We start from the raw sequence: 22888 nt of genomic DNA, 5'->3' as shown, positions 1-22888 counted from the left end.
CAAGGGTTCTGCTAAAATGGAATTGTTAGCTGGTTGTTTGTGTACATTGATATGAGTTTATATGTAAATGTCTAACAAAGTGTGCACTTGCAAAGATGTTCATTAAACACCCAAATTAAATATCATGACTGTGAATGAAAATAACAGTGGTAACTGAAATTGTAAAATCCTAGGGCTGGGTGATAATTCAATATCACTCTGTATCACAAATTCATGATAGACAAGTCAACTGATGATACACACATGATCAATATCAATACTAAATGCATTTGATAAAACATTCCACATAAAAAATCAGGAAGAAATCTCAATTATTCTGTATGCTGTATGCAGAGGTTCTAGCTTGCCATTAGATTTGTGCTACAATTATAAACATAGCAAAGGAAATTTTGAGCTCAAAAGCGCGTTTTGAGCACATCTGAGGCGGGTCACTGAGTGCTCGTCTGCTGAGTGCCCACCTGAAGAAGCGCTCACTTGAGCCAACGAAGATTATATGGTGCATGGATATATGGACTAGTGCTGTCAATATCGAATAATTTTAGAATCGATTAATCTATCAATTATTCAGTCGATTAAGCGACCTGACTCATTTTTATTTTGCATTAAAATGTATTACAAAAGCATTCTTTCCTGATTACTTTTTATTAACAAGTGATTGGTGGTAATTTCATACTTCGTATTTGTATAGTGATTATAAAAAATGATAATGTTGAACTTGTACTATGTTACCATTTCGGTCATTGCTTTCGAAAATAAGAACCGATGTTTGCAAATGCCTTATTTTGATTAAACACAGAAGATAATCAGTCTTCTTTCATCAAGGACTACAGAAATTTGTGAACAATTACTGTTACTGTACTGAAATCAGAGGCTTTGAACAATTTTATATTAAAAAAATGGCTCCAACCGATTATTTGATTCTTGAAATAGTTGTGGATTAATTTGATATAGGATTAATTTTGACAGCTCTAATGTGGAGTTGAAGTCTTACCCATACTACACATGTGATATAGTCACAAATCTAGCTATGAGGCAGTGTTACGATCGTGTGAGAACAGAATTTGAAGTAAATACCGAACATCCGGCCAACTTTAAGCCGCTGGCACAGATAATGGCTCCTGCAGCCCCACATTCAACACTGTACCCCCCTTCACTGCACGTTGGTTATATATCACTTGAGAGATATTTTAATCTCTGCTCTTTGTGCATTGCTATTTGTTTAGCCCTTTCTACTTGGGAATTAAATCAGGGGCCAATACATAACTCACTGTTGTTTTGACTTAAGGAACGGAATTCTTCACATTGATGCTTCAATGGTGCCAAATGTCCTCTTAACCTCTTTGACCAGCCTAATATTCATGTAAATTGTAAAACTTCATTACTTACAAACACTGGTCGTGGGAATTATTGTTTGAGATGGACTTTGCGCAGAGGTAGTAATGACGTGTGAAGGAGTGGCATGCAAAGGACAATCCCTGGAGTTAGACTGACGTCAGTGGAACATGACCCACAGCAGGTTGACAAGATAAATACTGGTAGTTTAGTAGCTTTTGCTGTACTTGATCGAGGCAGCCAGGAATAAGGACAAAGTGGAGGTTTTCTCAGATAGATGGAATTTCAGATTTTTTGTTTACCCTTTACATGCACCAGATGCTTGCATGCGTCATATTTTTTTTTTTTTATCGTTTTCAGTGCCAATCAGTTAAACTCGGTAAACAGGACTAAGTCGTTCTTGACACTTTTTGCTTCTTCTTTTCCTGTCGACAGTCACCAGTAGGAAGGCTCCACCTCCGGTCCCACCCCGCACCACCTCCAAGCCTCTCATCTCGGTGACGCTTCAGAGCAGCACAGAGTCCGCCCAAGACACGTACCTTGAACAACAAGACCACGGCAGCGAGGCTAACAGCCAATCAGGACGCAGCAATTCCTCTGAGAGTCTCTGTAGCATCCGCACTAGCGATCCGGCCAAGAGGAAGCAGGCTCCCACTAGTGACCCAGCTGCTACTCCTGCACCTGCTGCAGCCTCCGTGCCCCCTGTCCCAGCTCCCCGTGACCTTCCACCCGCTACCTCTTCCACCGGTTCAGCATCTGTTCAGCCTCAAAATGACACCCTGAACATTGGCATCACTTTGGAGCAGCCCCCCACTGCACCCAAACGAAAGCTATCTTCTATTGGAATTCAGGTCAGATTTGTGGACTCTTTCGTTGTGGATTAAAATCATATCAAGCTATAAATAATATATAAAGTTAAATATTGCAGTGTAAATCCTATTTAAAATTGTATTCATTCGAGCTATATGACATGTAACAAAACTTGTAAAACAGGTGAATTAAAATAGTACAGAAAATTTTTAATACACATGGAAATTATAACGAAGGCAATGATTGTGCAATGGGGGTTTTCAGAGGAGGATTTCAATCATTTGTTGTTCTATATAATTTTTAGGTGGATTGTCTTCAGCCTGTCCCAAGAGAGGAAGTGTTACCCTTGAGTGCCCCCCTAAAATTCCAGTCAATTGGAGTTCAAGTGGAGAACGGCAGGCCGTAAGTGTACACACAAAGTAGTCGGATCATTATATGAAAGGATATTGCTGAAGGATGGATTTTTGAAAGTAAAAACACACTTGACAGTCCTGTTGACGGGCATATGAAATTTACTTTCCTCTCGGAGTGTGTGTATCAAATTGTTTTTAACTCAAGTCCTGACCCTCTTTCCAAATGTAGAGGTTGGCGCAATGTAGTTACTTGTATTATTATTGATTAATGGAATTTGGGGTTGTTAAATTAATATAAATGCATAATTACATCGAAGTGTGTGGTGGCAGTGGCGAAAAACATCCAGCGATTACCATTTGTCGTTCATTGATGGGGGGGAGGTCAGTGCGCACACGTTCAAAATTATTATTTGGGGGGCGTGGGGGGGTACATTTTAGCCTGGTAGGGGGAACCAATGAAATGAAATGTTAAGTCTGTCTGAAGAAGTCTATGGGCATATCACTTCACTATTTTGCGTGTTGTAACTTTGTTTGGTATGGTTTTGGTTATTGAAGCTGACAAAGGTTTTGTGGATGGATTTTACAATGGATTTCATTGGAGCAGAGACGAGCTTGATGAGCTTGCCCTTGGTCATTTGGGGTCATGGTTTGCGAGAGGTCAATTACGGTATCGACTTATTGTTGGATAATTAAAATGGAAATTCTAATTTTTCCAGACTTTGTAACGAATCTCCTTAACAAAAAAGTGGTTTGTTTTATGTTCATATTAAGTAAAAAAAAAAATTTAAATATATTTTTATCAAACGTGCCTTGCAGAAGTATTACCCGAAAATAATTGAGAAGCACTGTCTAAAGGACAGATTCCCCACCATAGCCTTTCATCCAGAGTGATCATGGGCCTCTTGGCTGCATTTCTGATCAGTGCGCTCCTTGTTTGGGCTGAAAGTTTAGAGGAGCGGCTCTAGGTTTGCAGTTTCCATTTCAGTATGATTGATCGAACAGCGCTCCACAGTGCTCTTGTGAAATCTTTTACCGTGATCCTGGTTTAAACTTCTCCACAACTTTATTCTGGACCTGCCTGTTTTTTTTTTGGTCTTCATCATACTGTTTGCTCCCCAATATTCTTTTAACAGACTTAAGTCTGTCACAGAGCAGTGTATTTGCACTGAGACTAGATTACACACAGGTGGACTCCATCATCATCATCATCATCATCATCATCATCATCATCATCATCATCATCATCAGGTCAACATTGACTCATTCAGAAATCATCCGGGGAACCTCTGGAGTCAGTTGGCTGCATTGAGAGAAATGGGGCTGAATAATTTGGCATGACCTATTTTCCATTGATTGTATAAAATTTTAAAGTTTAAATATCTTATAACTTTTCGTTCTACTTCACAATTGTGTCCCACTGGTGTTGGCCTGAAATGTGGCAAAAGGTCATAAAGTTCAAGGGGAGCTAATACTTTTACATGACACTTTTTATTGTTCTACATTTCAATGCCAATGTTCACATTGCTTTATATATATGTTGATTGCTCTTAATTCACTCCCAGCCATTTACACTGAAGCAACCCCCTTTGCTCCCAGCTGTTTTACTGGATTTTGACTGATTTGCAAGGCCCACAGAATATTGTGTTCTTTTGCTAGAAAAAAAACATGGAACCTACCAAAAGAAATATTAGTGTCTTCTTTCATCAGGGAAAAAAGTTTTTTTCTATCTGTTTCCGTTTCACAGCAATTAGCATTAGAATATAGCCAAATTTCATCATTATTCACAAATCTGTTTTGAATTGTGGGGAAACTGCTTGTTGCTTTCAACATGGCCCAGGTTGATCTCTTATACTATGCTGTCACCTGCTGGCTGTTTTTGTAATTACTACAATTTTTTTCACCCATTCACTGCAGTTGAGAGGCTGCATCAAAGCCTTCTGTACGCCCTAGCATTAAAAAAACAAAAACAAAAAACGTATAAATACGTTTTTGGGACACTTAAAATAGAAAGTATACGTTTTGGGGCGCAAATGAGTTAAAAAGGATGCAGCCTTTATGAATTATGATCTAAAATACTGCGGTTTTATCAGTGGCATAAAAAAAAAATCAGTGATGCTATTGTTTATTTTGATATTCTTTATCGTTGTATATTATCGTCTTCATAAATGCTTTATCGTGGCTATCGTGGTATTGATTTGATTTAAAAAAAAAATATATATATATATATATGTAATTGGCCAAATCTAAACATAGGTGGTTTCCGCTCGACACTTTTAATATGTGATTTTAGTGCCAGGTGATCCAAGATGGCACAGCTAGCATTAATTCCTTGAGGTTAGCTATGGTTTTGGTGTAGTAGAGAATACAGCACATCATCTCTGTGGTATTCTCAGTGGCCACAAAATGGTAGTGAGGAATCCGTTTTTGAACCATGATGTCATTGTCTTGTTTTTTTTCCCACCCAAGTGTCAGTCACAGGTTGATGATGTTTGTGCATGTCTGTGCAGTCTTAGCCGTGACAGCAGCATGGCCTCCAGACAAAACACAGAGACTGAGCCTCAGGAGCACCACGAAGCCGAAAGCAGCAAAGCCAACGGCACCAGCCCGCAAACCACAAATTCCAACGAGTCCAACGCTAAGGACAAAGCCATGGAACAGATGCTTATTAAACAAACCTCAGCTCCATCCAGAACGTCCAACTCGCCCACACAGTCGCTGGACCCGGCTTTGGATCCTTCGTCACTGCCGCCACCAGATCCCAGCCTGGGGAGCGGAAACTGCAACGCCCAAGGAGACTCGGCACAAGCCAGCACACCAGCTTGCCTCCGAGACGGGAACTGGTTCCTGAAGCTGCTGCAGGCGGAAACGGGCCGCATGGAAGGCTGGTGTCAACAGATGGAGCAGGAGACCAAAGACAACAAGCTGTCAGAGGAAGGTCAGAGATTTGATGAGGTCGCCGCTATTTCAGTAACTGTTGGCTCAGTTTCATCACCCCCCCAAAAACTCCCAGAATGCCACTCGGGCCATTAGGCAAATTTATTATTGCAGTTTCTGAAATATGAATGAGTGGAGAGCCGACTTGAGAGCCTCCATCAGTTTATCAGGCTTCCTAGCGTGCCGCAGACCTGAATGATGAATTTCTATTTCCATGCTAATATTAGGTGGAAAACAGCGGAATAGAGATTTGTCATCCTCCCAGAGATTGAGTTAATAAACATCTTGTAATTGATCCATTTGCCATCTCAGAATGTTAAGTGCTCATATAAATATTTAATTACTATAAAACAACAATATTTGATGTACAGTCATTCCCTCCCTGGTCTTGATGCAGCTTGCTAACTAACACTACTGACCCCCACCCATATTTAGGCATTTTTACATGCTTGTTTGTTCTAATGAATTTTTTGTGTCTTCATTTGTAGTATTGGGGACGATCCGCAGCGCCGTTGGCAGTGCCCAGCTCCTCATATCACAAAAGTTTGAGCAGTTCAGGGGGCTCTGTAATGAAAACTTGGTGAGAGGCTCAGCTGGAACCATAAATTCCCTCATGATTGATTTACCACATTTTTCAGACTATAAGTCACTCCGGAGTATACGTGTATTTATTTTAGAGCTGTCAAACGATTACATTTTTTAATCAGATTAATCACATCTTAGAATTTTGATTAATCCTGATTAATTGCTTAATGAAAAGGGCTCATTTATTTTATTGATTTTTTTTGCCCGCCAAATTTAAAGCGCACTTAATTTTTTTTGTTTTGTTTGTTTATTTGTTTTTAAATGTAATCTACTTCAAAAACTTTTATCCAGTGCACACACTCGTCCTCTTTTTCTAATCAGTTAATTACTTGCATAATTTAAAATGGGGGAAAAAAAGAACGAAGTATATTGACATGAACAAATATTCTGAATGTCATACACAAACATTTATTAAATGCTTTATTTTAATTCATGTAGTTTATTCCTCTGCTTCCAACTATAGAAAAAAAAGTTTCTTTTTAGTTTAAAATGGAATCTCTGGAATCCCATGGTGAATTGTGGGCGAAGGTCAAATCCTGATCGGTTATTGCGCCTTTTGGGGCTGTAACTGGAAATCCTTGTTCTGCCGGATACGTCTACTGAAGGTGGCAGTAGTGCACCAAAATTATTCGCCAACCGCCAAAATAAAGTAGAAGAAATGGAAGCATGAGGAGTTGTCTTGGCAGCTAATGTGACGTATCGCCGCCAACACGTCAGAGTTCTAAACAAGTGTGCAAGTCGTAGGAGCAGCCCAACAATGGGGGAAAAAAAAAAGAGTGACTTAAAATCTGAAAAATATGGTGGTGGTTTCTGTGGTCATGTCCTCTTATATGGCTGCATATTCAATTGTAGTTTTTCTTCTTGAACTGGGCCGCACACATGCTGACACTGATTGACTCAACTCTTTATTTATAGCCACTTATTAATTGATTCTATTCTTCTATCACCCATCAGAACTTGAACGCCAACCCACGGCCAACAGCACAGGACCTTGCGGGGTTCTGGGATCTACTGCAGCTCTCGATAGAAGACATCAGCATGAAGTTTGATGAGCTCTACCAATTGAAATCTAACAACTGGCAACTTCCTGAGAAATCAGAGAAGGTGATTTGGTTAGCAAATGAGTGCGTTTTCCCCAAACAAAAAAAAAAAAGCTGACCATATTCGTGGGTGTCCTCAGGTTGAAAACAAGCAGCTTCCATCATCCGTGCCAAAGAAGCAATCTAAGCCCAGGCTGTCAGCTGGGAAGGACAGAAGCGTGGACTCTGCCGTGGACAAGCAGCGACAAGAAGCCAGAAAACGCTTGATGGCGGCAAAGCGTGCCGCGTCTGTGCGACAGAACTCGGCTACGGAGAGCGCTGACAGCATCGAAATCTACGTCCCCGAGGCACAGACTCGCCTCTGAGTGGGCCGTCGCCTTCATCTTCGTCTCCGCTCACTCAGTGACTCAAACCCAAACGCAACTGAGCGGTTCACACGTTCTACCAATGCATCAGATCAACATGGGGATCTAAACATTGCTTCATTGGGACAGACAACAACCATGCAAGATGTTTCATACGATTGTTATTATGGACTTGATGCTAATTATATTCTGCCGAAGTCTGAAATGTGCAAGTACCTTTCCGATAAGGACACTGCGAAGAATCTTGGCACCGCAGTAGTTTACCGTCTCTCAACTCTCGGGAGTGGGCCGACAAGTTGTGGCTGCCTGGTTTACGATGTGAGCTACCATCCACACACACTCAGGATACACATGCAGGTGTACTCACTGACCACAGAGTCTTCCTGTTCTCTATTTGTAAATGGCTGCCACTCTTTATCTGTACTCTTTACCGTGTAAAAGTTATGGGGAGCGGTTTGGAATGCAGAGAACCAGAGGAAGGCGGTAGCATATATATATATATATTATAAATAATACACTATTATGATGTTAATTTTGTAAATGTTGTATACCAGAATATTTGTTAGAAAGAGCTGCGTGTTCAGTACCAAGGTAGGCTTTTTTTTTTTTTTTTTTTTTTTTTTTAAATCAAGTACATGTCATGATGTATTAGCACATGATGCAATCATTTTTGACTTCACGTCCCCTTACCTTCTCTCACAAACGCACACTACATAGTCTGTGTCTGTGAATATCATGAGTCTTACATTTGTTGGGTTTGTTTTGAAAGGACTGCTCAGCTAATGAGCGATGGAGGAATGTATAGCACGTATGCATTTTTGCAGCTCATTCCAACTTGATCACTGCACTTTCACCTCAGATCAAGTTTTCCTTTTCTTTATTTCCTCTTTTGTGCACCGAATCATTATGACTTTTAGCTGCAATGTGACGTAGGGGACCAAGACACCCACCTCTTGATATGTCATTCCCACTTTCCCAGACGTCGTGAGCGTGTGGGAGTTTTCATAACCACTGGAAAGGAAATGGAAAAGCAATAATGAAATGGAGTTTTATCAGTGCATGCATTGCAGGACATGCCCAATTTTAAGTGATTTTAACTATTTGCCTCGTAAGGCACTCTTGGTATGAAGGATGAATGTTTCTTTCACTTGTGAACTATCTTCACTTGAATCTCAGGTTGAAAGCTCAAAGTCAGCAGTAAGAACCACTATGAATTAAATTAAGGTTTTTTTTGTCAATAACAGATGCGCACCATGTAAATTATTAAATTGTTTTAACAACCGTAAAGATGGCTCATGCAAATGTGCAAAGCACGGACATCAGGTGTTTTTTTTTTTTGTTCTTGTTTTTTCCTCGGCCTAACGCTTTTCAATCCCACCCGTGTAAAACAAATAACTGTGGTACACCTACCCTCACCCCCAATTTGACACTTTTTTTTTCTGACCTACCAAAAATTAGGTCAGCCTGTAATTCTAATCACTTATGGTGCTGCAGCCTGCAAGGGATTTCCTTTTTGTGCCAAGTCAACAGTGGTCATCAACATCTGTGTCATTTGAGAACGTTTTTATTTAAGGTGTTGTTCTTATTTAATGTACTGATAAGTCTTAGCAACTGTTTGCAGCACTTCCAATGGTACACACAGGGAACCTGGCATGAACCAATTTGCTTTAAGGGTCGACCCACGTAGTCAGACTTGACTCGCCCCCTGTTGGTCAGTCCCCGCGTTACACTCACAACAATCATGTCCCGCCCAGTTTTAAATCAATGCAAAAATAACATTGAATTTTCAATGTTGACAGTGCATCCCATTGTTGTTGAGTTTCTTTTATTTCTATTACATCAACAGTGGACATGTGCATTTCATTGTCCAATGAAATCATTAAACATCCCTTTGCTACATGTCCTGGTCATCATTCTGGATCGATTATTTATTTTTGGGTTACACGTAGCTATTCGCATTAAGATAAACGTAAACTTTACATTTGACACATAAGTCGAACGAGTTGGTAGGCTACTCTTTTTAATCCTTTTTATTATGATAATGAGCAATTTGTTTACCTCTACTTCCTGGGTTTCCAAGGGCTACAAAATGGGGCACGTGTTGAGAAGACAAGTCTGAGGAAATGTTTGGATGGACACCGGCGTTCAACGCCATCATGTGCATTTAAACGCAAGTGGTAAATCTAATTCGGGCTCTGATCGACAGACATGCCAATTCTGGCTGTATAGCTGCAAATGTATCTGTCGCCTCGGTGATTGCGCAGCGCAAAGAGCAACAACTCTTTCCAGAATATATTTATACAAAGTAAGCACATATATTACAGACGAAGTTATGATGTAATAGTTTGACGTGATCTCTTCTGAGAGCATAAAGCATTTGATTGCAACTTGACATTTTCTGAATAGAATTGACTTGTCGAATTAAAGTGGAATGCCACTAAACGTTTGAAGTGTGTTTTCCTTTACTTTTGGTATAGCCTATACGAAATCCTGTGTATTTTTCTGATAACTATTATGTGACGCGTCAAAAGGAGAAAAAAAGTTAAGTGTGCAGCCTTTAATAGCCTCTGTAGAGGATGGAAGTTTTGTAGTGGCCCAATCAAAGCCCACTTGAATGAAGTTGAAAATTCAACCTGTGGTCTTGAAACTATGTAAGTTCTGACAAGACTCCGAGCACGTTTTCAAGAAAGAGAATAAGTGAGAAACTTGCTTTTGTCTAAGAAATCAAGGTCTACTGAAACGAAAAGAGAGGATGGATTTGTTTTTGGTTGATAACAATGTTGTGGGAGGAGACCGGAGTACCCGGAGAAGACCCACGCGGGCACGGGGAGAACATGCAAACTCCACCCAGGAAGGTCCGAGCCTAGACTCGAACCGGAGACCTCAGAACTGGGAAGCGGACGTGCTAACCACTCGACTACCGTGCCGCCCGTTGATAACATGAGTCCGTTCAAAAGCGCTTCCCTGCGTCATAAATAACGGACATACAGCGCCTCCCATCGGTTGCACTATGAATTTTTCATCAGTCGCACATATACAAGCAGAGAATCAGAATAGCCTTCACAGTAAAAGCGAGACGTTCCACTGTCAACTTTTTTTTTTTGCTTTCATCGTGTTACATAAATATATTAAACAAACAATATATTGTACAGTACAAAATAAATACATATTAACAGAAACATTATTTACAACACCTTCTTTTTTTTTTTTTTAACCTACTCTCTAGAAGATACATTCCGGTCACTTAAAGTTCACAACAATAGCATACCAATTCATAAAAAAAACACCCAATATTTTGACCCCTTCATAGATTAATTATAATTGCATTCCTTTTTCAGCATGACAATGATAATAATAATAACAATAATAAATCCCTTCGGCGTTATTGTGACCGGTTTTCGGCTTTTGATTGTTCTGACCAAGTCATTTCAAAATAAGATAATGCCCAGGGGATAATAATAATAATAATAATAATAATAATAATAATAATAATAATAATAATAATAATAATAATAATAATTATTATTATTATTATTATTATTATTATTATTATTATTATTATTATTATTATTTATTTATTTTATTTTTTTAAAGAATAATGCTGCATGACAGTTCTGTGGTTCAGGGTTTGGCTGCGGCCTAAGGGTTTGAATGTTCTGCCTGTGCTTGTGTGGCTTTGCCCTGGTAACTCTAGCTTCCTCTCACGTTCCAAAAACACGTTTTAAAAATTAAATGCGGTCTTCGAGCGCCCCCTGGATTAGAATCATTAAAATTATTGATTTTATGTTCGGAGAATAAAGATAAAACACAACAGTGTTGCGTTGATAAATGCTGGCTGGCGGTTGATGCGTTTTAAATTGAAGTTTTTTCCGGATCTTGTAATTGTTGTAGTGAACTTCAGCGGGCTCAGACTGGCTGCACTTCCTGCTAAGACACCAGGAGGAGGAGCAGAAAACATCCGAGGAGAAGAAGGTGTCACCAACTGATGCGAATAGTAGTTGAAACAAAGGAAAAACGAACGTTACTCGGCACCTGCCGTAGACCTGGTGAGTCTTCAAAGTTTGCGCTTTCTTTCCGCGTTGTCGCGTGCTTTGTTCTGTCACTATAAGGTGTTCTATAAAAGTGAAATGATGAACTCATACGGCCGGTAATGTCGTAAGGTCTTGAGCAGACGTGTGCCATCGGTTTATTACTTGCGCATTTCCACCTCTTTGTCATCGCCATGGGCTTGTCTTCATGTTTTATTTTCCACGTGATAACTTTCACAAATGTTCCCTTGAATTGCTATTTGCTGAAATTTAATCTCCCAATTATGTCCTGTAACGTTGCTGATTGTACATAATCGGCATTTGTCAATCTTTCATTATCTATTAAATGATGTGAATCCCAATGTGTATCTTTTTTTTTTAAATTAATTAATTAATTAATTTATTGTATTAGTTAAGTTAGTTTTAAATACTGGCTCGTGGCATTGTGACCAATCTTGAGCACTGGTGCATGCAGCAGTTATCTACTCTTGTATTATAAATTTCACCCAATTTCCTATAATCACACACTGCTTCTTAATCTTTTGCATCTGGTTGTACTGCTATGATCTTGAATGACATTCTCATCCGGCCCTCCATAGATAGAAAGATGCTGACTTCATCGTGACAGTGACTCGGGACCATTAGGCCAGCGCTGCAGCAAGCAGACTCGCCATGGCTGCCCGGCATCAGAGGCCAGCAGACATGGCAGACGGCTCAATGGAGTCCAAAAGGACTGAGAAAAAGTGCTGTAAGTCAATTGGTTTCTTTCTGTGCCTCAAGGTTAAAAGGTGGACTCCACTGAGGTGCTTATGTATTAACTATTCAACGTTGTATAATAACCTAAGTTAAGTGCCGCTGGTGAGTCATATTCAGAACCAGAAGAACTACAACTGTCAGGATGGATCTGAAATTATTCCATGAATTACTTTTCTGAATGATCTCATTTTGACTGCCTTAAGGATTAAGGTCAAGTCTGGTCTTGTCAGGTATTTGCTCTTATTTGTCTTGCTTTTATGGAAACAGGAAAGTAGTGTTTGTGGATTTACTATTTGACATTTTGTTCACCCATGCTCCGCTCGCTTAGTAATCATGTTTGCTAAAAAGTCAACCAACGGACATGCTGTTGCCAGTGAAACATCTATCAAAATGTAATGCTGCAGCTCTGGCTTGTGTTGTGCTTCAGTATGACTATAAGATTGCTCACATAAAAAAAAAAAAAAAGTAAAATACATCCTCAGTTTATTTTGGAGTTTCTTTCCTTCAGTGGTGATGCAACCCTAATTTGTAAGTTTGAACACACTGTAGTCTAACAGTAATCTAACCTATTCATGAAAAACACTTGTAGACCAGAAATATAAATAAATAAATACATACATAAATAAAATTGAAGTGTCATAGTACCGGTAACTGAGTGCACCTTGTTGTTCTGTGTGACAACCAGGGTTATTATAGTTTGGGAATTTTCATTTTAGTTAGCTTTGATTAGTTTTCACGGTGGTTCTGTTAGTTTTTAAGTAGTTTTAGTTATTTAACCGGAATAAGGACGTTTGAAGGGCGGCACTGACTGGCTGACTGGTTAGCACGTCGCCTCCCAGTTCTGAGGACTCCGGTTCGAGTCCAGGCTTCGGCCATTCCTGGGTGGAGTTTGCATGTTCTCCCCGTGCCCGCGTGGGTCTTCTCCGGGTACTCCGGTCTCGTCCCACATTCCAAAGACATGCATGGCAGGTTAATTGGGCGCTCCGAATTGTCCGTAGGTGTGTTTGTGTGTGTGGATGGTTGTTCGTCTCTGTGTGCCCTGCGATTGGCTGGCAACCAGTCCAGGGTGTCCCCCGCCTCCTGCCCAGAGCCAGCTGAGATAGGCGCCAGCACCCCCCGCGACCCTTGTGAGGAATAAGCGGTCAAGAAAATGGATGGATGGAAGGACGTTTGAAAGTGTCACGCAGAAGTGATGTCATCTAGCAGCAGCCAATGGAAAAAGCACGTTCAGATGATGTCACTGCTAGGTGGCAATTGTGCTTAACTTGTGCCTCCAATTGGCGTGGGTTCACTTCTCCACCTGGGAGACCATGTGCGGCTTAGAGGATGTAAGCTTGTGCGAGTGAGTGATATAAAAAGAACAAAAAACAAAAACAAAAAAACGTTTGCCTCCAATGGCCGGCTTGCCTGCTTTTTCATTGAACTCAGCCGAAATCCAACGTTAGGTAAGAAATGTGTTACTTTTTTCATTTTACAATGTTAACTAATACAAAAACGAATCTAAAATTCAGCATCTTTTCATATCTAAATAAATATACTTAAAATCACATTTAAAACCATCCCCAAACGCTCATGCATTAAATTAATAATGATACCAAAGACGAAAACAAAGAACATTTTTTTTCTATAATTATAGTTAGTTTTAGTTATTTTTGTAAACCAAAAAATTTAGCTTCAGTTAGTTTTTAAACCATTTTTGTTTTTATTTTATTTCGTTAACGAAATTGTTATTTAAATTTTACCTTTAGTTTTTTAGTTTGTTTACGTTAACTAAAATAACCTTGGTGACAACTTATTTCTCATGCAGCTGTGCAAACTATTTAGGTTGGTTTATCGTTACATTATTTTTCAGCCTGGGCCTCCTACATGACCAATTCTCCAACTGTGATTGTGATGATTGGGTTACCTGCTCGGGGGAAAACCTACATGTCCAAGAAGCTGACGCGCTACCTCAACTGGATTGGAGTGCCGACGAAGGGTTGGTATCAAGCAGTGACGTCTCTGCATTTGGGGCCTGGCCCCACAAGATGGCGCTGTTGATCAATATGCAGGCTCATAATTCTTTATAGCTAATAATTTATTTAAAAAAGAAAATGATCAAGAATAATAATATTCAAATAAATACCAATTAACTTTGTAAGGTAATTCTGTTGTAAACATGTATGTATAATACAAATCCAAGTTTGTGGTCTAACTTTCTAAACAGGATTGAAATAAGCGAGATTGGTTTTCATCGGGAGCAAAAACGTAATAGCAAACCAACATATAATATGAATGAAGTAGTTTCGTTGATGACGTCATCACTCAATAGAGAGAGGAAGCGCTGACCAAAACAGTTGGGAAGTTGTCATTAGAAACAACCAAAATGAATTTTCATACATGCAAAATGTACTAAAAACGACTAAGACAACAATGATCGTGATTGTGATTGCAACCGATATTTTTTGAATAGAGGATAATTAGTTGAAATAAATTCTGCAGTAAATGATAAATAAAAATATATCCGCACTTTTTCACTTGGGCTGCTTTCTGCTGTATTCATACGACCCTTGTGTCTTGATTGCGATGTGCTTGAGATGATCTGATTGACACTCAGACATAATTGGGATTTGCTCGAGACTTGTATGACGAACTCCGTAGTGCCCAAAGTATGGACTGTGGGCCATTTGTGCCTTGCCTTCCATTTTTGCAGTGGCTCACAGTTTATACTAAAAATTAGGGATGGATAAGTACCGATACGCAGGGCTTAACGTATTCCGGCACAGTACCATATTTCCGGTGTGAGATATTTTTAGACAAGTTCTTACTTCATAAATGCGTCCACTCCACACTATAGCAAATCAAAAGAATTAACTCATTCACTCCCGGTGACAAGTATACTTGTCAGTTATAATTTTTCAGAGTCGGGATAGATGGGAAGAATCTGATTATGCTCCACTTTAAATGTCAAATTTGGAAACAACTTTACTGATGCCTAACCACCGGTAGATGACATCATTGCCCCATTTTATTCGAAATAAACACAGTTTCAGAGTCCATGGGAGAAATGGCTATCTTTTGGCAAACCTACCGTACATTTTTCTCCTATCATTTATAAAAGAACGGGACGGGGCAAAAAGTATTCTATTCTCTTCTGTCATTTGGTAGATTCAGCTTATATATAATTATTGAACGTAATATCGCGTTGATATTGAAAATTTTGAAAATTTCTAAAATGGCTGGTAGTGAAAGAGTTTTAATAATCCACCAATAGTCTAAGTCTAATGAACAGCCACTTGCCAATCATAGGCGGGACTTGTCTAGAAATAGCGCAATGACAAATCTAGATAAATTGTGCACCTTTCAAAGATGGAAGAGAATTATTAAACATGGCGTGGTCACATCGTTACTGGGAAGAAAGTGTGGAAAAGCAAATGGCGCTGAGCATGGTTCACTGGAAAAGGTTAAAGCCTTTCTCCCATTGATGCCACAAATTGACGTAGCTAGGTGCTAGCTTCTGTAGAGTAGCTTGTGCTCGAGGAAAGGTGGGAGAGTTAAAGGGGTTGTGGGCACTGCTTCCACTCTCCCCAAGTCTGGCTGGAAATTCAAACCTTTCAGTCACTGACTCCATTCTCAGATACTGTTTGTACTGTATGTGATTGTGTCCATAGCTACACTGTCTGTCTCTGTAGTACACTGTTGGAGTGCAGGTGAACCGGTTTGTTGGGCGCAGTTGATATGAAGGTCACCGGCTACAAGGGGTTTGCACTTTCACACTCTCTCATATGGTTTCTCCACAGTGTTCAACCTTGGAGTTTATCGCAGAAAAGCCGTGAAATCATACAAGTCCTACGACTTTTTCAGACATGACAATGAAGAAGCCATGCAAATAAGAAAGTGAGTAAGACTACTAGCCCAGCAAGCTAGTAACCTAACGAGAGGTTTAACAAGCAACTTGGTTTTAACAGACAGTGTGCTCTGGTGGCACTACAAGATGTCAAGTCCTACCTGAATGAGGAAGGAGGGCAGATCGCTGTAAGCAAACTAAAAAATGTCACAGTTCTTTTCTTGGTTACTAATGAGTGCCTCATTTTGTTATACAGGTTTTTGATGCTACCAACACCACCAGGGAGAGGCGGGAGCTCATCCTTAGTTTTGCAAAGGATCATTCATATAAGGTCAAAACCCCAAAAATGATTATTCATAATGGCATACAGATAGTTTGTTTTATATATTATTATTTTTTTCCCTTTCTCAGGTATTTTTTGTAGAATCTATATGTGATGATCCAGATGTCATTGCAGCAAACATCCTGGTAATTAAGGCAACAATATTTCTATTTGATTGACAAAAAAACAATCAACATATTTTGATGCTGTAATGCAACTTTTTAATTACATTCTGGCATCATATGTTCTGCCCTTCTTTCTTCTTCTTCTTCTTCTTTTTTTTTTTTTTTATGATTATTTTAGGACGTGAAGGTGTCCAGTCCGGACTACCCAGAGAGGGACAGAGAAAGTGTCATGGATGATTTTCTCAAGAGGATAGAATGTTATAAAGTAACTTACCAGCCTTTGGATCCAGATGAACATGACAAGTAAGATGTTTTATGCCAGTCCATTTTTAACTTTGACATTTTTAATTAAAAAAAAAAAAAAAAGCATCTTGATGTTGCAAAAGTTGGCCATCAGAGGGAGTTGACAACACAGATTTTATAAAAATTCAACTTCAGTTTTAGGTTGTAATTTATGTCCACTCTTATAGTTACATAAATGTGTTATAACTTTTGTCCTCTAATACTGAAAGCCCCGAGTTATCTGAAAGTAATTGCCAATTTGAGAGACTGCAGCAAAAGTACAGTCTCTCTTTTTTGTCCGTTTACTTTCTGTTCCCTTTGACTCTGTTTTAAAAAAAATAAAATTCAGTTACTGTATGATTCTTTATTATGTTGTTCTTGCAGGAGCCTGTCCTTTATTCAGGTCATCAATGTTGGCCGTCGTTTCCTGGTCAACAGGGTGCAGGATTACATTCAGAGTAAAATTGTCTACTACCTCATGAACATCCACGTGCACTCGCACTCCATCTACATCTGCCGACATGGAGAGAGCCATCACAATCTGCAAGGACGCATTGGCGGAGATTCTGAGCTGTCGGACAGAGGGAAACAGGTGCTGAGATCACGCTTGCTTATGTTTAATGCTGTCAAATACATCCAGAAAATTTTTTATTTTTGTTATTTTTTTTAATAACTTGTTTCTTTTTCAGTTTGCTGTAGCGCTGAAAAGTTTTGTAGAAGAGCATCATCTGTCAGACCTGAAAGTTTGGACAAGTCAGCTGCGTCGCACCATTCAGACTGCAGAGGAGCTTGGCGTTCCCTACGAACAGTGGAAAATCCTTAACGAGATTGATGCTGTATGTCCTCCAAAGAGACAGCAACGCCGGCAGTCAGATATTGGTGCTTAGGGTGTTAGTGGTTTTGCGTTTCAGGGAGTGTGTGAAGAGATGACATACAAAGCAATTGAGGAAACCTACCCTGATGAGTACGCCATGAGGTACCAGGACAAGTATCACTACCGCTATCCTGGAGGAGAAGTAATTTACCGTTTCATTTGTGTAATTGATGATTGGCTGAGTCAAACTGGCCTCTTATGTACTTTTGTCTTGTCTTTAGTCCTATCAGGACCTGGTGCAGCGGCTGGAGCCAGTTATCATGGAGCTGGAGCGACAGGGCAACGTGCTGGTCATCTGTCATCAGGCCGTCATGCGCTGCCTGCTTGCCTACTTCCTGGACAAGAGTGCAGGTGGAAAACCTGCGGATATAATGTTGACTTCAGCCTGTCTTTCAGTAATAGGCTTCACATTCTACGCATCCTTTTGGGCTTTTAACAACCATCGCAAACTAATCTCAGTTATTTTGTTATTTTTCTCTCCTGAAAATGTGATGAAGTGATTCCACTTCACAAGATTCTTCTAGGTAGGCCGGACGACACTGTGAGAGATATCTGAATACACTTCAAATTCAAAGAGATAGAAAATGATGTTCAATCAAAATAGAAGGGTGAACTTATTAAAAGAGGAGGCAGTTGTGTTTTTTTTTTTCTCAGAGCCGATACGATAATAATAATTAGTAGTCCCGGAGGCCGATAAACGATATTTGGAAAAATATGGCATCAACAAAATACAAAATGTCTTAGCATATGTTTAGTAATCAACTTTTCAGTTTGTCAAAATCATTATCTTAGACCAGGAGTTCGCTATAGTTTCTAGAGTAAATACATTTTACCAAATTTTCATCACTGAAATGTTAAACTTTCACATGCAGATGCAGAGTGTTTACTGGGTCAGCAATATCACATAAAGTTAACTGAAAATTAAAATAAATAGTTTCCTGGGGTTAACACAATTTTAAATGGATCTATTATCAGCGAACGGATTAAAAAATAAAATAAATAGATACCGGTATATCAGATACCGATATTCATAAAAATGCCAAATATCGGCGCCAATAATTACCTCTCCCTAAATCTGATCAAACTAGATTTTTATGTATATAGTCTTGCTGGCTACATAAGTCTATGAAAGATGTACACTTCAGCGCAGAAATAGTTATGCAAAATAGTTCAAGCTAACACACATTCAGCTCATGAATTATTTGCACTCTAGTAAAACAAAATCTTGATAATGCAACATCTCACTTCAGTTCATTTTATTTTCTTGCTCTTGGATTTCAGATTTTTGGTTATCAAATGTTACCTAGGCTGATCCTAATCTATCACAACAAACACAATTTTGGTTAACTAATCCCACACAAATTATGTTTTTCCATGTATGTATTGAACTCAACTTGTGGTTAGTGATAGGTGAACAACTGTCAGGAGGAATTTGTTACCATTCCTCCTCGCAAGCTCTTAATTCAGCAATATTTTCTGTGAAGGTTTTTTTTATTTTTTTTTATTTTGATTGAGGAGAGGGACTTGTGTTAAATATGTTTTATCTGTTTGTGTAGATTGTGCAGATGTCCCCAATAAGGTCATTGGAGAGTAGAAAAAGAGAGCGTAGAGGACTATGACTCAAGGTCTGAGCCAGAATTAGGCGTGGACAGCCAGACGAAACAGTTTTGACGACAAGAGCCAAAAAGACGTGTGGGCTTACTTTTCGCCCGCCGTCATGTCCCAATGGGAGTAGCGTACTTTGAAAACAACATCTTGCATCGTCACAGAAAGACATTTGCCGCTTTACACAACAAAGTATGATTTTGTTCTTGATTTTGTTCATTTGTTCTTCTTGGTCACAGATGATCTTCCATACTTGAAGTGTCCCCTGCACACTGTCCTCAAACTCACCCCTGTGGCTTATGGTAAGTCCGCTTGCTGTTTTTGAGTCAGCTGAAACTCACATTCACAGTATTCATTTGTGGTATTGAGGCTTTTTTTTTTTTTTTTTTTTTTTAATTTCCCTGTCTTGTGCCTCTAGGTTGTAAAGTGGATATGTTTGACCTGAAGGTGGAGGCTGTCAACACTCACAGGGACAGACCATTAGTAAGCTTTTCATTAATGGGAATTGGGTGGCAGTTTTCTCTGTGGATATGTGTCACTTGTAAACATCATTTGCACTTCATCATAATCATAATTGGAAGGAGCCTTATTCCAGATCAAAACATTTGGTTATAAAAGTAAAAAAAAAAAAAAAAAAGTAGATATTACTGTTGGTGCTGACCTGACATGATACAACCACCGACCCAAAATGTAAGAAGTTTTTTTTAATGACGATTGAAGAGGCTTTCAAAAGAAGCGCTAAACATTTGAAGCTGTATTTTTCAAACAAAATGCAAAGCTTGCAAATAGGGATGCACGTTTACTGTTTTTTTTTTTTTCCCCCCACCAGTACAGACGACAATTACTTCTTGCTCCTCCACACCGATATCGATAACTGCTAACTTTTTGTGTGTGAACTACAAACCTATCTGTTGTTGCAGCATAAAATAATTAAACATTTCAATCATGTGGTCATTGTCAACATGACAATTATTAATCAAGTTGGTCACGTTTTGTGTCACTTCCACTAATACAATACGTTTTTATTTCACTCTTGAAAAAAAGAAACGAAAGTGGGACAGAAAGAAGTAGAACTTGTGATATCTGCCTCATATGAAGACATTTTCAAGGACCAAAATAAAAACAAAAATGTTAACAATTTCACTCACCATAGCTGCAATTCAAGGCGTGGCCGGTTTTATACAGTTGTGCCGTATCCATGCTTCCATTTTCTGAACCACTTACTTATCCTTATTGTTAGCCATTTAGCTTAGCAATAGTTGGGTTTGGCTAGCCCGCTTTTGATACGTTACCTTCGCCTTCTAACTAACGCTGGTGGTGCCATCTCGTCTGGGATGGGAAGTGCGGTGGAAGTCAGACTGACACAACTGACATCATTATATTTCCCGAATTTCGGTCTAACAGTTATCATGCATCCCTACTTGCAATGCAATGTGACAACACAAAACGTTACGGGATCAAGTTGATTTGAACTGTGAGTATTTCTTTTGTTTTTGCTGTTGTGTATTTTTGTTTTTGTACCAGCTCAAAACAACCTTTTTGGCACGTGGGTGCCAACTTTTAGGAACAGCTGCATCTTTGTTTCCTGGTTATAACTGTGTGTTATTTGCAGTGAGACATTCAGCCTGGAGTCCTAGACACAGAGTGAGTGCTCCTACATGAAGTTATTGAGGAGAGAAACACTTTGTTGAAAAGAATGGGAGCAAGCTTAACAATTTCTGTATCGCTTCCCAAGCACATATTGTTTCTGACCTTGGGGAGGTGTCGGAAGTTGTCTGGTTCTTCTGTCAGTAATGTCTTTTGGATTTGGGCAGTTTGTAGCGACATAACCCACCAAAGCTGCAGCTTGGTATTTTCTCTGCACAGTTGAATGTTAGAATTTCTCTCACTTTTCAAAACTCGCTGGCAGTTTCTCTTTTTTTGTGTGTGTGTCTTAACTGGAGAGGAAACATTCTCATGGTGCTTATTTTTTTTATTTTTTATTTTTTTTGTCATTCTGGGAGGTCATTTAGCAACTGACTTTTCAGCGCAGGGCTACAGATTATTTCCCAACTTCAACATTTGATGTAGTGTAAAAACTAGTGATTGCAAAATGAAGCTTCATGAACCACTTGCTATATATATATATATATATATATATATATATATATATATATATATATATATATATATATATATATATATATACACTCTAGATGGTGCTCTTGGTTTAAAGATAGACTAGTGCAATGGAAATTGATAAAAATTTCCACTGCACCATCCAGAGTAAAAAAAATAAAATAAAAAAAAAATTGCAAGTAGGTTCATGAAGCTTCATTTTCGCATCACTTTTATTCAGTTTTTTTGGTTTCTGTCTGCCATCGCCGATTAGAACCAAGGCAGGGGTGACGTTCCACCAGCGTTCTACCGGAGGAATAGCTTCACGCCACTGTCCAGCCACGACCAGATCAAACGGCCTCGCCTCTACAGCGTCGGCAACCCCCCGCAGCCTCGCTCGTCCCAGACCCCTCTTTTACCCAGCATGCCGTTCTCTGAGGCGTTGGAGGGCGTGGAGTTGCGAGAAAGAGAGGTCAGTTGTTGACTTTGTGAAGCAGGTGAAAAAAAAAAAAAAAAGATGGTTTGTTTGTCACTTGCCATCCAGACGGGGAGTGTTTCACCCCGACTGATGAGCTCACGCGTCAAAATTAGAGCACGTGGCTAAGTTATGACTCTTGGTGTGGTGTTTTCATGAAATCTCCAGCTCTCGCTTTTTGCATCTTTGCAGGACTCCCTGAACGGCTTCAGTGCAGCAGACACAGACGACTGCGCTGGCAGTTGAAGAAAAGTTTCTTAGTCGAGAACCGCTGACTCAATGTTTGGCCTGGCTTTGCTCCACATGTACCTTCCACTTGAACCGTCACAAGTAGCTGTTTGTTTGTCACATGCATTCTCAACAAAATCACTGTACAGGTCTGTCATATAAACAGACTCCATCCAATCATTAGATTCTTTGCAAATAGGTTGCTACCTATAGGATGTCAAATGTGTAATAAAACACTTGAGGGGAAGCCAATTCTCATTGTGCGCTACAGTCTTGTTTATGGTGACAAAAGCAACACTTGTCGAAACCTCAATGTTGGCAGACGACCACTCTACCACTGAGCCATGCCACCCCACATGGAACTTGTTACAAAATGTCTGCAAACTTCTCTCACTGACTGACTTTCAATCCAGACAGAGCACTGAAGACAATCTCGTTAACATGTAACTGTTTTATCTTACTTGAATTGTGTTGAAACTAACTTGTTTTTTGCTGCCTCTTGGCCAGGGCACCTTTTGAAAAAGAGGTTTTTAATCTAAGGAACATTCCTGGTTAAAGAGAATAAATTAACAGCAAGATGCTATGGGTTCAGAAATCAATACTGAAAGGAATGGCCTTGATTTGGACTTGATGACACTTCTGGCACAAAAATCAAAGTAATTTGGCTGTAAAAAAAAAAAAAAAGATCCTCAGGTTTGAAAGCCGAATGTCAAAACCAAATTAAGTGGCTTTTCAACCCCCAGACCAAATTTCTGACAACATATGGGGGTCCTATGTAACATCATTTGATGGCCAGACAAAGAGGGGATGATTTATTTATGTATTCATTTATTATTATTTTTATTAGAATA

At 39.4% G+C, this 22888-nt stretch overlaps 2 protein-coding genes across 8 annotated transcripts in view; both read left to right on the top strand.

The window, feature by feature from the left end:
- dlgap4a (discs, large (Drosophila) homolog-associated protein 4a) overlaps window positions 1-9318 on the top strand; it is a 77715-nt gene extending 68397 nt beyond the window's left edge. For all 5 annotated transcript variants that reach the window (XM_077512627.1, XM_077512623.1, XM_077512626.1 and 2 more), the window contains 6 exons: window positions 1768-2183; window positions 2447-2544; window positions 5003-5430; window positions 5918-6009; window positions 6969-7118; window positions 7195-9318. In XM_077512627.1, the coding sequence (XP_077368753.1) occupies window positions 1768-2183; window positions 2447-2544; window positions 5003-5430; window positions 5918-6009; window positions 6969-7118; window positions 7195-7419 (1409 nt within the window). In that variant the 3' untranslated portion in view covers window positions 7420-9318. The remainder of the gene's footprint in view (window positions 1-1767; window positions 2184-2446; window positions 2545-5002; window positions 5431-5917; window positions 6010-6968; window positions 7119-7194) is intronic.
- Window positions 9319-11295: 1977 nt separating this feature from the next.
- LOC144013575 (6-phosphofructo-2-kinase/fructose-2,6-bisphosphatase 2-like) lies at window positions 11296-22290 on the top strand. Of its 3 annotated transcripts, none has more exons than XM_077512633.1 (16): window positions 11296-11465; window positions 12051-12195; window positions 14056-14181; window positions 15983-16079; window positions 16151-16217; window positions 16286-16360; window positions 16441-16497; window positions 16655-16779; window positions 17143-17350; window positions 17448-17594; window positions 17670-17774; window positions 17854-17983; window positions 19477-19539; window positions 19656-19720; window positions 21609-21806; window positions 22002-22290. In XM_077512633.1, the coding sequence occupies exons 2-16, from the start codon at window positions 12120-12122 to the stop codon at window positions 22053-22055; spliced, it is 1593 nt and encodes a 530-aa protein (XP_077368759.1). In that variant the 5' UTR covers window positions 11296-11465; window positions 12051-12119; the 3' UTR covers window positions 22056-22290. The 3 variants fall into 3 exon arrangements, with proteins under 3 accessions (XP_077368759.1, XP_077368760.1, XP_077368758.1); XM_077512634.1 differs by lacking the exon at window positions 22002-22290 and adding an exon at window positions 20850-20881 and having other exon boundaries at window positions 12047-12195; window positions 21609-21753; XM_077512632.1 differs by having other exon boundaries at window positions 11297-11465; window positions 12047-12195.
- The last annotated feature ends 598 nt before the right edge of the window (window positions 22291-22888 follow it).

Source organism: Festucalex cinctus, chromosome 2 (assembly GCF_051991245.1).
Source record: "Festucalex cinctus isolate MCC-2025b chromosome 2, RoL_Fcin_1.0, whole genome shotgun sequence".
NCBI classification, from domain to species: Eukaryota; Metazoa; Chordata; class Actinopteri; order Syngnathiformes; family Syngnathidae; genus Festucalex; species Festucalex cinctus.
This window is presented reverse-complemented; position numbering and strand designations above follow the sequence as displayed.

What these genes read in the sequence shown, in the direction of transcription:
- LOC144013575 (XM_077512633.1), top strand. Translation starts at nt 12,120, where the DNA reads ATGGCTGCCCGGCATCAGAGGCCAGCAGACATGGCAGACGGCTCAATG. An exon ending in AAGGACTGAGAAAAAGTGCT is followed by an intron (nt 12,196 to 14,055) that starts GTAAGTCAATTG and finishes ATTATTTTTCAG; the next exon opens with CCTGGGCCTCCTACATGACC. An exon ending in TCATTGCAGCAAACATCCTG is followed by an intron (nt 16,498 to 16,654) that starts GTAATTAAGGCA and finishes TGATTATTTTAG; the next exon opens with GACGTGAAGGTGTCCAGTCC.